Genomic DNA, 18,256 nt, shown 5'->3' with positions numbered 1-18,256 from the left:
TCATTACACATACCTCCGAAATCCTACCCACTTTCGAGAAAAAAAATTCGAAAAGGTGTGAAATTTTTCGACGAAAAAAAAAAGATTTCAAATCGTTTTGGAAAAATTATTTTCGGTTGTGTGGGTCAATTACAATCATTTTTGGTCATTACACATACCCCCGAAATCCTACGCACTTTCGAGAAAAAAATTCCTCACCGAAATTGTCTGACCATACATTGACATGTTTCCCTGAAATTTTTCAGCGAAAAAAATAATTTCAAATTGTTCTAAAAAAATTATTTTCGGTTGCGGGGGTCAATTACAATCACTTTTGGTGAATAGACATACCTCCGAAATCCTGCGCATTTTCGAGAAAAAAATTCAGGACGTGTGAAACTTTAAACATTAATAACTTGTAACGAAGCCTCAGTCAACAAATTGGTATTCTCGATTTTCGTCTTATTTTGGCCTCTAGAATCCCCCATTAAAATTTTTCGGTGGCCGAACACCCTGTATATCTAGAAATGCAAAAATTCTGTAGTAAAAAATGATGAACTGTACAATTTCAAATTCCGTAAATTTATTAGCTTAATTTTTGCGCAACCACGCCCCGCAGGGATGGGGGGAGGGTGACGTTTCTGTGATTTACCGGCGACTTATTTCTCTGTGGAGAATCTGAGCGTCCACGGAGGATACGGCAGCCATTTTGGCTCGGTTCCTTCGGATCCTCTGCAGGGCAATATTTCCAAATGCCTGGGAGAATAAAGGAGCAAAATGACAGACCATTACCGCCGCCGTGGCTTCCGGGGGCCCGGACAAGCAGATATGAAAAGGTCTTTCTAAATGCGGCGGACATTACGGGCGATAATTAATGAAACTGTACACCATTTTACTGGCATTAACTCGTTAGGGGGAAGCCTGGAAATTGTGTCTGCTTTGCGGAGAGTTAGGGCGTAAATGGTAATGAGCGACCAGGGGAAGGTTAGTGTAAGTTACATTCCCTTGGGCCGTGTATTTATGGCTGTTCTTGTTAACTTTGACGAGGGTGTAAACGACTTGCGCGATAGAACTTGGCCTTAGGACGAATTTAGGCGGGAACCCGGGCTCCGTCGATACGAATTACAGAAATTTCAATCGGAAACATTGCGGTCGTTGCGTCTTGAATAATAATAATTTCCGTATAAAATAATCTGAAATGGCCACCGAAGGACAAAATTTGTTGGACAAATTAATTTAAAAAAAAATGAGGGAGGATAGTTGATATCTCTATTTTTGACAAAAATAAACAACTTGTGCTACTTTGTAACCATTGCAAAAGGCTTAAGATAAGATTTAACATTTGTTTCTGTCAATCTTTTGTATTTTTAGTCACCCTGTATACGGGATGTAGTAGTTTTTTTTTTTTTTTTTTGTTAGATATTCTGTGAACAAAGAAGATGCAGGCGACGTATCGATCGCGAAATAGGACCAGTTAAATATTGCACGAACGCATTATTCGTCACGCTTGGAATATTAATGAACTTGCTTCGCTTTTTTACTGGTTTTAATTCTCTCCGCCGGATGTATTCTTCTCGTTCTAACAAGGACATTACGACGGCAGAGTAGACCATACGGAGCGTAGCAGCGGCAGCGCGATATTATATCGGAACAAAGAACGGGGAAAGAAAAAAAGGGAACGCAACAACGGGCCGGATGAACCGCCATCTTTGCGTCTTCGCGAACGTTTGACGTTTCGCAGAACGCGGAGGAACTGTTAAATTTGCTTTTCGTTGCTTTAAATCGCGTCACTGTTTGAAAATAATTTTCCATCACTACGGTATCCAAAATATATTTCTCAAATAATTAAATAATTCCATGGTTGGCTGGCAAAACTAATCATTTTAAAATACCAAAGTGTCCGCGGCATTTTTATTTCGTTAAATATTACAAATACTGACATTACGCGTATCCGGCGATATCAATTGCATTTAATTTGCTGTTTGGAAGTCTAAGGGTCTTAGACTATCCGGAATTTCTAAGAAGACACTCGGGTGCAAAGTAAATTGGCCCGAACCGCGACTGTAGTTAGTCTGTTCGCGACAGTCGTACCATCGTTGTGAAGCAATCGTCGTCCCCCGCGTCTCTTAATTGTCCCGTAATCTTCCAGCACAGTTTCAGCGAACGAGGAATCAGCCGCGCGTATCGGGGCGGCCATCGACTTCCGATACTCGATAAAAGCGGCCCAGTTTTCCAGCGTGATTATTCGCGGCGGCGGGCTAATATCGTTTCTAGCCTCCCTCGAAACTAGTTTAATTTCCGTCGATGATAAACTGGATACGCGGTATCAGCTCGCATTGTCACTTTGCAGGATAGATTGCGCTAGCGGGCGCGCATGCGCGCGTGCCCCGGAAACGCGCCGAAACCGCACGAACCGCCGCCAGAGCCTGGCCAGGAAATTTCGGTTCGTTTTCCCCCCGCCCCCCTCCTTGCATTCGTCTTGACGTTATTAAACTGAAATTTTCGTCCGTTTATAGTCGTTTATCATCGAACGAAATTTCTAATTCGTATTTGTTAAAAGCTAGTAATACGTGCGATTAGAATTTTTTCGTTATTTTTGAATGATATTAACAGGCAAATAATAACAAAATCTCGCGCTTCACATAAGAGTTTCTCCGTGAACGAAACGTTATTCGCGAAGAATGAGGCAACCTGTTGTCGGTCGCCATCTTGAAAGTAGCCGGAACGTCGTAAAGATTGAAGAACGCGTGGCCCTTTGCCCCAGAACATTGGAGCCCGGTTACTTTGAGACGAGTGCCTCTGTTTTTCCTATGCTCGCAACAACGGGTACGCTTGCACAGGAGCGGACGAGTTAAATGGGACATCTTGTATGGCCCGGGCAACAAGGACAAACGGAACAAAGGCTACTAGGCGCAGAAGAAAAAAAAAATATCGTAAGAATAGTGTCTCTTTCTATGCGCCCGGTTCTCGTCGAAACGGCTAACGTTTCGTTTAAATAAGACAGAAACAGGGAGAGTCTTTCGCAGACGCGAAGAAAGGGGAGGAATTGAAAAAACGGGGACCATTTTACGAAGACGAACCGTACGCGGGACAATGTTCTGCCTGAATGCGAACGTCAGGTGGTAACGGAGACCGGGATGCGCGAAAAAGTTGCGCGCAAGAAGAAACCGAGACACTTTTTCCGTGCAGAAACGGGGGGAAAAAAATTCCGAGGGGTGGAAGATCGAAAAGGGGTGGACCGCCGAAGACCACCGGAGTCTGGCTTTTGTCGTGTACAACTTTCTTTCTCTCGAAACGGTCGACGATCGACGCACAGTGGGTTATAAAACATATAACAACCGAGATCGTATATCTTTCTCGTATTTTCTCATTTTATTTAGTTATTTTACGTTTGAGATTGCATTATGGTTTTTTAAGTTTCGTTTACAAAAGTTACAACTTTCGTTCAAATATTTAATTCCATTCTTCGTCCCGTATTTCTTTATCTGCTTCGTGAGCGTTTCGAAGAAAACGAAGGAACGCTCGTCGACTTCGCGTCACAACATTGCAGGCGTAACCCGACACCAAAGCGTAACACGACACCAAGCGTGGCCGTGAACAGCAGCCAATTCTTTTCTTTATAATACGGCCAAAATGGAATATATTCATTTAGGTAAAACTCAAATGATATCAGATATATAAAATTAAATAATGTACTGTGTGCTCATTTAGATATTTGTGAATAAATTTTTCTTTGTAGGGATATTTTTATAACATTACTTTTTCCCGCTTTTTCGGTGAGAATACCCCATTGTGCAATGGCGTCTGGAAGACTCATCGTTCGCAGAAGTCACGCAAGTTTCCACGCTTCACGAGTAAACAGAGACGTATTTTTAAACCGTCGCGTTCAGACTACGGGCTCTATAAGAGAAACCGACCGATGAATTATTCAGAATTATGTTCCGTTTTAAGACGAGAGGATGGCTTCTTTTTATAGACCGCGTCTGGTATTTTGCCGGTGACTTTTCCGGAATTACTCGAGAAGAGACCATCGAACGAATATTAAATTTATTTCGATTCATGATTTTGTCGTACCTTTAAGTATGTTCGGTAATTTTTTTGTCGATTTTTCTTGCATCGGTGCCGTAGATGGAAAATCTTTTACAGGAGATTTTTTTTAAACCCAAGATCCGTTTCTTCGTACTTATCCGAACTTTGACCGTTTAAAAACACAATGTTGGCGTACTATGGTGAAATTCGAAAAGTTTGCAGAGTTATGGGATCTCGAACTGACCTTTTATGTACTTAAAAACTGTACGGCAAACTTTAAAGCCGTTCTCCGGGAGCAAGCGTACCGATTGGCTTTAAATTTTACACACCCTTAAAAGTAGTCGCTCCGCCGTGCAAGCCAAAATCAACTTACTATATAGAATATAATAAGACAACGCGTGAGATCGAAAATGAAACAAATGAAACGCAATAATTTATAATATTTTCCCAAATACAAATAACATTTTACTCTCGCGAATCATCGAACGATGAAAGGGTCGATATCTCGATTACCATCCATCCTATCGACAATTTGTGTACCGGCGAAAAGTTTCGAAATTCAATTTCCAATCGCATCGGTTATACGCGTTTTCGCTGTAAAGTCAACGGTTCGCGAGATATCGTCGAAAAGAAGGAGAAGCGTCCGACGACGCGAAAAGTCGAAAGTCGTCGGAATGGCGGCGATCCTCTTTTTACCGATTTTTCTTCAACTTACGCGTTCGCGAAACTTCGACGGCGAAGTTCCCGAGTGGAAAGTTGTAATTGAATCGACGGTGACGCGGGGTAAAGTTGCTCCTTTGTTTAAATTTTAATCGATTTCCCGGCGAGGCTCGCACCGTCGCGAATCTTCCTCGATGTTCCGCGTCGGCGAACGAATTATTAATAGTTTCTGAAGCTTAATGGACTCGATTGTCCCGCGCATAAATCGAAAAACGGAGGCACCGTTCGCCGGTCTATACCCGTTGCATAATAAAACGATCACATAATTTTGTTTCCACCATGCCGAGATTCCAATTTTTGCGTGTTCAACCCCGCCGCCATTTCAGGGGCGTTCAGGTCCTTTGGCGACCGTTTTAACGAGACCGTTCGCGGCTAACGGGCCAGAAGTTAATTCTTCGACGAGGGAAAGTCCCTACGCGGCCCTTCTGGGAGCTTCTCGAGCTTTTCTCTTCGAGTTTTCCTCCTCTTGTCCGTCCGACCCCTTTTTCTTTTTTTTGCCCTGTTTCGATGGCACTCTCGTGACCTAGACACGTGCCCATCGCGAGATAATTCCGTTGGCCCTTTTGCAAGCTCGCAAAGATGGCGGATGATGACTCTTTGCAGGATTATTTTCCTCGTTCCCCAGTATTATTCCATTTCTGTAACTATTATTCCAAACCAACGCCCCCATTACAGGGACATTTTTCGATGATCCGTAGTTTCTAGAACTCTAGTTATTTTTAGTCGAAAAAAATACAGTGCATGCTCGAAACGTCAGTTAATATTTGTGCGAAATCCCAATAGGAAATATTCTACGGTTTCCTTTTTGAAAAATAACAAAGAAGATGTAAGAATAAAAATCGTGCTTATAATGCTCTAGGTGTCGGTTCCGCAATAATTGCTCGAAGGGAGAGTTAATAATAGATTTTAAATAAACGAAAGCCTCATCGTTCCGTTCTGAAACGGCCGCTCGTTAAATATGGAGGCTCGAGTTTTTGCCGCGTCGAAGCTGCGGTTCTCCGTCGTCGAATAATTCATTCGGGAGTATTCGAAGCTGGATAGACTGCATTTCGTAGATATATTTGCGAAGCCTATGAAATATTCAGACATTTATGAAACTATTTATAAACCGGCCGGGGAACGGGAAGAACTCCCGGATGCACTGGCGTTTCTTTACGCAGGGCGAAGTCAAAAAGAGGACGACGAAAGTTTCGCGACACCGAGAAGCCTCTCCGACGAATTCTCTACCGCCATATTTCTTTCCACCCCCGCCCTCTCGACCATTGTTTCGCGCGAGATAAAATAGCGAAAGAGACCGGGAAAAGAGTGGCACGGAAATAACGCGGAAAAATTCCTGGCGCGATGTTTTCCCGAGTGGCGAGAAAAATAAAAAAATTAGATCGCGAGGTCAAAAAACTTGGATTTTTGGCCGTTTTGTAATCGTTTAACGTTTTCTTTCGCTCTCGAAGTAGTTCTTGTTTTTTCTTTTTTTTTTTTTTTTAAATATTCGGGTCACCGTATTTTATTTTTCCAGTTTTCTTCAAAATATTTTCATTTTTAGATTGTTCACTTAATAATCGTTATGTCTTCGTGAAATCGTTACTCGACGCACAATTAATACCAAATTAGATGATATTAAATCGATGACCGTGCGGACGTTGACGAAGACAGGCCCTCGTTCGATCTCTGAGGTGCAGCATCATCGAGCGAGGTGCAGCGTAGGGATGGGTGACCGTGGTTTTTTCACGTCGCGAATAAAATCCAGAAAGAAAATACCCAATATCTCCACCCCTTATCTTTCTACGATGGCGTTTCTTACAAACCCCAAATTATGTTATCTAATAATAATGTCCAGATTCACCTATAAAATAAACAATGGATAAAAAATTCCCAAATGTCACCAGAGAGGGGACGTTCCTAGGAATTCCCCTGACGGGTTTCGACCGATTGGAAAAGAAAAAGGATGGAGGTTTCCGGAACACTGTGGCAGAGTGGAGGGGGGGATGGAGGACAGAAAGCTTGTCCCGAGACAAAAAGGAAAATGGGGGTTGGCTCTGGAAGCTGGGAGAGCGGGATCGTTCGCTGATAATGCGCGATAAGCGGTGACACGGGACGTTATGAGGACGGAAACGATAACGCCCGGCACATTTCCAGAGAACCTCGGGCTTCCTCTTCGCTCTTTTCGAGCCTAGAAACCGGATACGGGGTAATTGAATGTGTCCGCGTTCGCGCTCGGATTAATCCTTTGCTCCGGGCTTGTTTGGCTCGTCCTTCGCTACGAATAGACGCTCGAGCTACTAGCTTTACCAACTTTAAAGACCCCGAAGACCTGGGAAAAGGCCGAGTCAAGTACAGTCGGGGACAAAAGTAAGTGGACAGATACGCATGGAAACAGCTATCGATGGAGATTAATCGAAATAATATTAAATTAATTAATATTCTTTATTAATTTCGATATTGAAATTGTTACGTTGCAAAATGGCTCGTCAAGAATCCTTCTAGAATCCCTATCGACCGACCACGATAATAAACGTGGGTTTAAGAGATACGAACAATGTGTATCGAGCAACCAAACGTCAGCATTTTTAATATTACCGCTAATTATGCGTTTTATTCCTGCGAATACAAATATAGCGTTTATTTCGAATCGCAGAAGATATCGTATTATACGAAACGCTGACTTCGAATGGTACTTCCTTAAAAAATAATATCAATAACCTTACATACCATATTAATTAAGCTCTATCGATATAACGCGTTTCGAAAAATAATGCAATTTAATTTGAACTACGAGGACAGTGAAAAAATTAACTGCAAATTACTTTTTGTACGTGTGAATCCAAATCGAGATTTATTTGGATTTGTAATTTTCGATAGACGATATTCGCGTTAAAAATTGGCACGATTTAAAATACGCACACGTATCCGCGAGACATAGTCATTTGGCTCGAACGGTCTCCAATGCGACTTAATAGACGGCCATCGAGCTCTGACGGAATTTTAATTTCGAGCCGCGTCTTCGGTGCACCGTTCGTTATTAATTAAAATGTGAGAGGCTGCGTGCGAAACCATGAATATTTTATCAGTCGTTTGCAAGTAAATTTAGACGTTTAACGCTGCCAACCCTCCAATTTCAGAGTGTTTCTGTGAACCACTACGCGTTACAACTAACGACAAATTAATGTCCCGCCGTGAAAATTAACGCGAATGCGACAATATCTATTCTTTATTAAACGACACGGTACACGACGGTGACATTTAATTCTTTTTGACGCCAGTTCGAAACGTTATTCACAGTTTTCTACGAATGTCTAATATAGGGATTTTTAGATGGAATAAAATAAATAATTGTTCCTCTTCGAATTTCACGTGTGTTTGTCTCCACTGTGTCGCGTTAAAAGCGAAATATACAACGTTGCAATAAAATCGTGGATCTGGTACAGTGACATTGGGGGATGACCTTGGAATAATAAAATGACTCCGGAGTCCATCATCCCCCGGCAGAATTCCAGCCACCTAGCCTGGTATTTCTCCCCATAACGTCGACTCCATTTAGACGAAAACAAACGAACGTAAACATTATGAATACCCATCTGTGCAACCGTCGCCCTGTTATTATTATCGTCTTCGTCTGAATGGGAGGCGTCGATACTATGTATAGTCGAATTAGGTCGAATGTCGCGGCAATCGATTCGTGACGTCTCTGAATTCAAGGTCGTCTGAAGATCATAGTATACTGGGTCGTTGAATTCGTCTTAATTCGCGTAAATATAGAAATGAATTTGTTGACATACGTTTAAAAATAAATTAAAGCAACCACACAGCTGTCTTGGTTATTTTAATCGATATAAAACTCAATAGTTTACGGATGAAAAATATATGTATTTGAAATTTTATCGTTTCTTTTTTTTTTTTGCATTTTATTGCATAGAAATCATTTGCAATTAACCTTGATGCAACGTTTGCTAGATTCGAGACGAGTGACGTCGATGATTTTTATTCCCTGTCGTGTATCAAATTAATGGTTACACTAATGAGTTCTATACTAATTAAAATCACCGGTGCTATAAACAACAGCGCCGTATACATAATTTGAATAGCCGTGCCTATTCATGTTCGTGCCACCTGACCTCCTTTTACATTTCAACAAGGCCTCACAACACTAGCGATGGTGGTTGTTAATTAAATGCTGCCTCGAAGAGGAACACGAAACCGAAATGTTCCCCACGTTGAATTACTATTTTTGTGAAACGTTCGCGGACCATGGTGTGCATTATTAATTTCAAAATTTAATACAGAAATAAAATAAATTCTAAATTATCATTCTCCGTCTGTGTAAATAATAACAAAATAAGTCTTTGTTGCATAGACAAGAAAAAGAAGGGTTAAAATAAAAGAGAAATAAATTAGCGGGAGGGATTCGGTAATAAACTGTTATTAAATTTATTCCAATATCATCAATTAAATTAGTGACTACTGAATATGTAACGATACGTACCGATACCGAGACTTATTAATTAAAATCGACGGTAATTATTTTATCCATCGACCCAGCTGTGAATCGATACACTCGAGCCCAGAAGAGCCAGCCCCTAATATCCTCATTTAAAATTTTAAACGGGAAGATCATTGTCCCGAGTCGCTCCAGAGAATTTCTATAAATGCATCGTCGAGATAAGTGAAATTCGCCGTATTTCATTTTGTTTGCATCGATTAGCGTCGTTAGTTTCTGAACAAATTGAAAAATAAAAATACATAAATTTACGTGGAAAGCATCCTCGTATCTCTAGTGGTACTTAAGATAGCCCCGAACGAGTAGAACTTGGAAGGGTAGTTTCACCCCTTAAACTTGACTTATGGCAGCTTCCGAGAATACTGTCTTCCACTCTTGCTCTAGAAACTAAGAAAATTTAAAAAAAAAAACAAACAGCCAACTTCGTACGTTTCGCAGATGTTCCAGTAAGAATTATATTACGTCACAGCGAACCCTCGTGTATCACGGCGTTTCCATTTTAGTATCTTTACAATGTAATTTCAATTTTAGTTTTAATTTAGTCATCGTTCTAGCAATTTTTAATCCCGACCATTTGCTTTTCGAAATACGTCGGAAGAGAGATATTTATTTCGTTGTTAATTCGAAACTGGCTACCGTTTTCGCGCGATTTTACCAACGGGAACCATCGAAGGCTCGATTTATGCCGGCGGTCGGACCCCCATGAATTAACATCGCGACTGGACAGGGTCGAACGAATTGGCCCGGGCAATTTGCAGAGCCGAGGCCTCCGAGAACGAAGGGCCAAGAACGCCTGAAACTGCCGGCCATAAATCGGCCGGTCGAAGGCACCGCGATACGCGGGAGTCGATTTCTGCGCTCCCAAAGGGATCCTTGAACGTTCCGTCGGAATACATTACTCGCTTCCGGGCCAGGGAATCCGGAAGTCGACTGTCACCGCGGCCCGTTCGCATATTTCACGCCCGATCGGAACCACCGACCGTCGCTGGAATACCAACGAGAGAGCCTCCCAAACTTGGACCAACCTTACGCGAACGTTTGCAAATCGACGCCAATATTTCCTCCGTGCCCCGCCACTTTTCGGTGCTTCTCAAAATCCGGCGAATTTGTCGGCGAGAAAAACTGCACTCGACGCGTGGTAGTACTTTTAATCGAAAGATCGATCGAACATGTGGGGCGTCGCCTCCCATGCTGGCCACCAGAGGGATCGCGCTCTCACAAGCGCTCGACCGACTCCTAGGTTATACTTGCATTTGCGAAAAAAAAATTCAAATCGTTCTGGAAAAATTATTTTCGGTTGCGGGGGTCAATTGCAACTAGTTTTGGTCATTAGACATAACCCCGAAATCCTACCCACTTTTGAGAAAAAAATTCAAGGTGTGAAATTTTTCGACGGAAAAAAAAAATTTCAAATCGTCCTGGAAAAATTATTTTCGGTTGCAGGGGTCAATTACAATCATTTTTGGTCATTACACATACCCCCGAAAAACTACTCAGTTTCGAGAAAAAAATTCATTACCAAAAATGTCATGTCTGACCATAGCGTTGATATGTTTCACTGAATTTTCATGCGAATCTTTAAAACGTCATAACTTCTGAACGGATTGGACGATTTTAATGTTTAAAAAAGCAAACTACGCGTATTTTGATAGAGAATATGTACAAATCGCAAAAATGTTCGAAAAGTTGGTCCTTCATTCCGTAAAATGAGAAAAACCACATTAAAATGGTCCAATTTTCAAACTGCCATAACTCCTACAATTGTGAATATATTTCAATGAAACTTTTTTCTGAAGTAGAGCCCATGGGTACCTACAAAAAAGTATTAGACTACTTTTCTGTAGGGCGTTAAACAAAATTACTAAAAATGAAAAACGAATTTTTAAGAAAAATCGACGGGGTAGGTGCTTAAATTTTTCGACGAAAAAAAAAATTTTTAATTAATTCTGAAAGAATTATTTTCGGTTGCGGGAGTCAATTGCAATCATTTTTGGTGAATAGACATACCCCCGAAATCCTGCCCACTTTCCAGAAAAAAATTCGAGAATGTATGAAATTTTTCGACGGGGAAAAAATATTTCAAATCGTTCTGGAAAAATTGTTTTCGGTTGCGGGAGTCAATTACAATCATTTTTGGTGAATAGACATACCCCCGAAATCCTGCCCACTTTCCAGAAAAAAATTCGAGAAGGTGTGAAATTGCGTGACAGGTGCTGCCATTGAACGCTGCGGTGAGTCAACTCTCAATCGTTTCTCGGACACTATTCACTCGACAGTATTTATTTTACTTTAAAATTTCAATTATAAACGAATAAATGAATCAGTGTCTTCGAATCTATACCTAATTTTAGCATTCGATAATAATTAAAACGCTAGAGAGGAAAGGCTGACGAAACATCGTCGCGAAACAACAATTTTAACCCTCTTTTTGAAGTCGTAATAATCCAGAATCGTCTGGAGTAAAAATCGTTTCCAGGCGACGATCGAAGGAAAGCCCAATTTCCCGCCGATTCGTCCTCACAAAAGCCGATCTTGGCACAAAAGCGTCTCGAGGCCGGTATTGTTGTCAGCCCTGGAGGCCCCCTAATGATTCTGGATCACTGTCGGTCGGTGATATTGGTTGTCTAACGACCAGGAGACGGCGGTTTCCACGTCGCTCGCGATCCCCCATCAGTCTACATCATTTTCCGGGGGTCGTGTATCGCCAGAAACGTCGTTGCGGCGTCGTGGAACCGGCAAGTTTCTGCCTCGTTAATTATGGCAGCCTGGCGCTCGTCTTATCGCGAATTGGAGGCGATGGACGATAGACGGGCCGTAATTAGCGCGGCGTCAATTAAGACACGGTTTGCGTGCTCGTGAAAATTTCATTCCTCCGGGGCGGTGAAGAGGTTAGGTCTGGGTTTATGGGTCGTCCTGAAACCGCGCCAAGGCGATTCTTTTCCCGGCGCAAATTGGGTCGAAAATTTCGAGTTGGCCCCGGCCGGAAGGAAATCGAGATTTCTGGGACACCGGGAATTCTGGGTTACCCACCACCCTTAGGGTATCTTTCGAACCTTAGAGAAAAGCACGGAAAGATCCGTTTAAAACCAGAACCGAGGGAACTCCTTACCCCCACTTCGACGCTTCACACTCGCCCACCGCTTCTAGTGATCTAATGATGGTCTTTCGGTTTGGCTAGTCTCACTTTGATGGCACCATTGGGCGTTGTGTATTTATGTGTCTGGGAAGACATTTGACATGGCGGCCGAGGATACTGTACATACGTGATAGCGTCAGCGCCTTTTGGAAAAGTAACGCACGTGCCGTGACCAGCTTACCTAACCTAGCCGTAGGTCTTTTCTTTGGAATCCTTTATCGCGAGGAGACGGAAATATAAACGTGTCATCGAGGTTAGGTTCGACAGCGGCTCAAGTGGCGATACGATAAGCCTTGTCCCTGTTAGTACGCATTGCTTGCATTTTGAAAGTTTTAAATCCTCAAATAAATTTCAAGGGAATATTTCTAACCTCAATTTATGATTTCAGTGAAGAATTTTTTTTCTCGAAAGTGGGTAGGATTTTGAGGGTATGTCTAATGACCAAAACTGGTTGTAATTGACCCCCGCAACCAAAAATAATTTTTCAAAATAGTTTTTCGAAAAATATCACACTTGAATTTTTTTCTCGAAACTGAGTAGGAATTCGGGGGTATGTCTGTTGACCAAAAATGCTTGCAATTGACCCCTGCAACTAAAAATAATTTTTCCAAGACGATTCGAAAGTCTTTTTTTTGACCCAAAACTTTCAGCACCTTCTCGAATTTTTTTCTCGAAAGTGGGTAGGATTTCGGAGATATGTGTATTCACCAAAAATGATTGTAATCGACTTTTGCAACCGAAAATATTTTTTTTTGAACGATTTGAAATTTTTTTTTTTCGCCGAGAAATTTAGGCACCTCCTGTCGATTTTTCTTAAAAATTCCTTTTTCATTCTTAGTAATTTTGTTTGACACCGTACAGAAAAGTTGTCTAATACTTTTTTGTAGGTACCCATGGACTCTACTTCAGAAAAAAGTTTCATTGAAATATATTCGCAATTGTAGGAGTTGTGGCTGTTTGAAAATTGGACCATTTTTATAGGGTTTTTCTCATTTTGCGGAGTGAAGGACCAACTTTTGGAATATTTTTGCGATTTGTTCATATTCTCTATCAAAATACGCGTAGTTTGTTTTTTTAAACATTAAAATCGTCGAATCTGTTCAGAAGTTATGACGTTTTAAAGATTCGCATGAAAATTCGGACAGACATTTCTGGCCAGAAATTATATTTTCAGTAAGGAATTTTTTTCTCGAAACTGAGTAGGATTTCGGGGATATGTTTATTCACTAAAAATGCTTGCAATTGACCCCCGGAACCGAAAATAATTTTTTTAGAATTAATTAAAAATTTTTTATTTCGTCGAAAAATTTAAGCACCTACCCCCCGTCAATTTTTCTTAAAAATTCGTTTTTCATTTTTAGTAATTTTGTTTGACACCGTACAGAAAAGTTGTCTAATACTTTTTTGTAGGTACCAATGAGCTCTACTTCAGAAAAAAGTTTCATTGAAATATATTCGCAATTGTAGGAGTTAAGTCTGTTTAAAAATTGGACCATTTTTATGTGGTTTTTCTCATTTTGCGGAGTGAAAGACCAACTTTTCCAATATTTTTAGAATTTCTACATATTTTTCACTAAAATATGCGTAGTTTGCTTTTTTAAACATTAAAATCGTCCAATCCGTTCAGAAGTTATGACGTTTTAAATATTCGCATGAAAATTCTGGCAGACATTTGTGGCCAGAAATTATATTTTCAGTAAGGAATTTTTTTCTCGAAACTGAGTAGGATTTCGGGGTTACGTCTATTAACCAAAAATGATTGTAATTGACCCCTTTAACTAAATATAATTTTTTTAGTGTGATTTGAAATTTTTTAATTTCGTCTAAAAATTTCAATACCTACTCGAATTTTTTTCTCGAAAGTGGGTAGGATTTCGAGGTTATGTCTAGTGACCAAAAATGATTGTAATTGACCCCTGTAACTAAATATAATTTTTTTGGTGTGATTTGAAATTTTCCAATTATGTCGAAAAATTTGTCCTTCTATTATAGTTATTCGGACAACCGGGTGCCGGATAATCCGAACAGTACTGTGTACCAGTTTTCTTGATTTCCCGATAAACCGTTCCTGGGCTATAATGCGATACAGAGGTCGACATTCGTACGTGTTGTACGTATATCTATGTGAATAGCTAGTCGCTCGAGCGCTTGTGAGAAAGGTTTGAACGTAGTCCTCTGTCGGCGAGTCCAGGAGAGTCTCTTCAGTGTGCAGATAGTATTTTCAGTAATCGTTAGACGACGAGTTATTCAGTTATATCGGTCATTATTGATGCGGTGAAATTCCTAAAATTAATTCGAATTTATGAACGTTCGCAATTTTAATTTCGTTCGGTCTTCGTTTTTTTTTTCCAAATCGACGGAAGAAAATTGCGGTCCCCCCTCCTGGCGGGCGCGCAATTACCGGAGCAATTTTGCAAACTAGGGGAAAAGAAGGGCGGAGAAAGAGCTCGGGAGAAGGTGGAATTCGCGTCCAATCGGACGGGCGACGTTCCCGGGGTGAAAACGGAACGTTAATAATCGCACTTCGTTCCCGCGGGATCTCTGACAGCAGGGGGGCCGGGGGTCTGAGGAGGGGGGAGGGGGAAGGAATCCTCCCGCGCGAGCGATATTTTCATCCCTCTTGATACTCGAAGCTATCTCGGTTCGGAAGCGAACCCCCGAGCCCGAGGGCTTGCAAACGAGCACGAACAGGGGGGGGGGGGGAGGGGGGCCGCGGAGCGTGGACGGAACGTCTGTGTTCGCCGAACGCTCGACGAACGTGCAAGCAACGGATGAGAATCGAAAAACGATTCGCCGTCGATACGTTTAATTCTTATTGACGCTACCGGTAGCGACTTGAAACGCCATTTCGAGGATTTTATTGGAAATAGGTGGTGGAATAAAAAACAATTTAATTGATATAACTTTTGCTAACAAGGGGAGGTCACGACCTGTCAACCTCGGATTTGAACGAAATTTGGTAGAGTTGTAGGGGCTGGTGTCTAAATGCAATCTGTAAAATACTAGACGTTTATGGCCAGCCGTTTGTTTAAAAAATGGCTTTAAAGTGTAATGTTTCGAAGTCGTCGGATCGACGTTTTTTTTTTTTAAATTGTAGGTCTCAACGAGGGGAACACAAAAGTCTAATACATTTTTGCCGTAACATCAATAGTTTGAACAAAAATTTAGGTTTTTGTAACGAAACAAAAATTGCATATGTACCATGTAGTTTGACCGTGCTTTCAACAGCCATGGCAGCCATGGGGTTAGCGTCGAGGAATTCGGCCCGGAACACTGGAGTTCGGTCCCCGGAATTTTAGAGCATTTTGTTTTGTTCTATTTTTCGCTTATTTTTGAATTTTTATTTATTTTTAATTTCAATGTTTAATATTATGAAAAAAGTTGGCTGTTACAAATAAATAAAGTACTGTTATGGTTATAAATGTTTATTTTCACACATATTTACATCTCACGTATAAATAAATACAAAAATTAGATAAGTATTTCATACGAGTTTCACAACACATTGTATGATTTTTATCATGAAAACAAGAAAAACAAAATGGTTTCATACAGCAAGGGCATGTTATAAATGCTTGTTCTGTACAGCATTTTTTATTTTTTCGGTCGTGTGTCGAACATACAAAAAACTCGTATGAAATACTTATATAATTTTTGTATTTATTTATACGTGAGATGTAAATATGTGTGAAAATAAACATTTATAACCATAACAGTACTTTATTTTGTTTGTAACAGCCAACTTTTTTCATAATATTAAAAATTGAAATTAAAAATAAATAAAAATTCAAAAATAAGCGAAAAATAGAACAAAACAAAATGCTCTAAAATTCCGGGGACCGAACTCCAGTTTTCCGGGCCGAATTCCTCGATCTTTCTTCCTAAACATTTTTATTTACATAACAATTATACACAAAAAATATAAACATATTAATATGAAAATATTTAATCCTTTTGCCTGCAGTCTTCAGTAGTACCTACTTACTAGAAGCTTACCTACTATTATGTCTAGTTTTATTTCCTATGGTGCATTATATTGTGTAATATAATATCCTGTTAAGAGTATACAGATTGCGGTATCTTATTTTCTATTAGGTCCGATATACTTAAGACTAATTTTGATCCGTATGTAGGAAAATAACATAAAAACCTACTTTCTAAAATTCAGGTATCATTTATGAACCTGCATGTCCGACTTATATCTACATTTAGAAAATGTGTGTCTATACCTATCTTAATCATATGTTTGCATTGAAGTCTAAATTTACAAATGGGAACTTATGTTTTATTCTTGATTCCCTATGTCTGAGTAGATAATTGTTAACAATATCACCAGTCAATCGATTTACTTTCAGTTGTGTATTATAAAATTTAATTGCGCATTTAGTTATGTACTCATTGACATACTCAACATTTGCTTCTTCATGAAGATCCTTAATTCTAACATATCTGTCCTTGTTAAGAGCTAATCTACCACATGGTACATATGCAATTTTTGTTCCGTTACAAAAACTCAAATTTTTGTTTAAACTATTGATGTTACGGCAAAAATGTATTAGACTTTTGTGTTCCCCTCGTTGAGGTCTACAATTAAAAAAAAAAAAAAAACGTCGATCCGACGATTTCGAAACTTTACACTTTAAAGCCATTTTTTAAACAAACGGCTGGCCATAAACGTCTAGTATTTTACAGATTGCATTTAGACACCAGCCCCTACAACTCTACCAAATTTCGTTCAAATCCGAGGTTGACAGGTCGTGACCTCCCCTTGTAAGCTCTATTTCTAAACACGTGGAAGGCACGTCTTCACCGTTTCAAAGGAACATACAGAATGAATAGGTCAGTGACGAAAAATTCGTCCCGTACCCTCAGACCCAATCGGTCCTATACTTTGTCTAAACAAGCCAAGGAAGGGACACAGCTGCACCCTCTTGACTTGTATTTCGAAACGTACGCGTCGATGGTTTTTGTCACATAAAGAAAACTTTCTCTTTTAGAAGAGAAAAACCAACAGATTTCATCCTCCAGTTTTTGTCCCGTGGAGCGTCGACGCGTTCGCTGTCCGGTCTCTCGGCGGCGTATCCAAAAGTATGGCGCCCGTGACCCATATACGAGTCACGGACAGTGAACGTGTTAGGGGGGAAAATTTTATATTCCGTTTTCAAGATCACGACTTTTTCGTTCGTTTGTTACAGAGAGCGTTCTATGTTCCTGCGTGTATTCCTGATCGAAGTAGACCCTACAAGTGATCCCGGACATTCGAGGTTGTTTCTCGAGCGTATCGATAGCGCGAGCCGGCGAACGACCAAGGACCAAGCACAAGGAAAGTGTCCTCGACTGGAGGAGAGCGCAAGTACTCGGCATGAAGGGTGAGTCCTTTGAAAGTTCGCTCGCACGCTGTCGAAACTATCCCCGGAATCGATGACCATACCTCTCGATTCACTTTTTTCCGGGACTAACGAACCCACCCCGAAAGCGAATTATTTTCTGAATTCAATCTCTAGGAGCCTTTGGATTTTTTTTTTTTCAATTATCGAATCTATTAGTCCCGGAGAAATAATTTTTCTAGGTTTTCTATTTCGAAGCGCAGAAAATTCCTTTTGGAAAACTAACTTTTGAGTATTTTAACTTTGACAGATCACGGTGACAGGAATGTTCGACGATAAATTGCTCGTTAAGTTTTCGTTTGGAAAGGTGTAGTTTTTAATGTACCGCGATATCCACTTTAATATTTGATCCGCTTTCGGGACCGAAAGATTTTAAGCCGAAACATTGAAAATTCGATTCGTTTAGCGTAGAATTTAATTTATACGGTGTACGAGCGAGCCGTGTTTAATTTCTGAAAGAGAAATGAACCGGGGAACGTGCGAAACAAAAGCAAAATATTCCCTGTTCGTTAC

The 18,256-nt window shown here is 40.5% G+C and overlaps 1 protein-coding gene across 1 annotated transcript in view; it reads left to right on the top strand.

Annotated features, from left to right (window-relative positions):
- The window catches only part of LOC143348518 (uncharacterized), a 192,448-nt gene that overhangs the window by 37,815 nt on the left and 136,377 nt on the right, over positions 1-18,256 (top strand). Inside the window, exon 4 of the mRNA XM_076778805.1 lies at positions 17,552-17,725. Within this exon, the coding sequence (XP_076634920.1) occupies positions 17,719-17,725 (7 nt within the window). The 5' untranslated portion in view covers positions 17,552-17,718. The remainder of the gene's footprint in view (positions 1-17,551; positions 17,726-18,256) is intronic.

This window comes from Colletes latitarsis, chromosome 11 (genome assembly GCF_051014445.1).
Source record: "Colletes latitarsis isolate SP2378_abdomen chromosome 11, iyColLati1, whole genome shotgun sequence".
NCBI lineage: Eukaryota > Metazoa > Arthropoda > Insecta > Hymenoptera > Colletidae > Colletes > Colletes latitarsis.
This window is presented reverse-complemented; position numbering and strand designations above follow the sequence as displayed.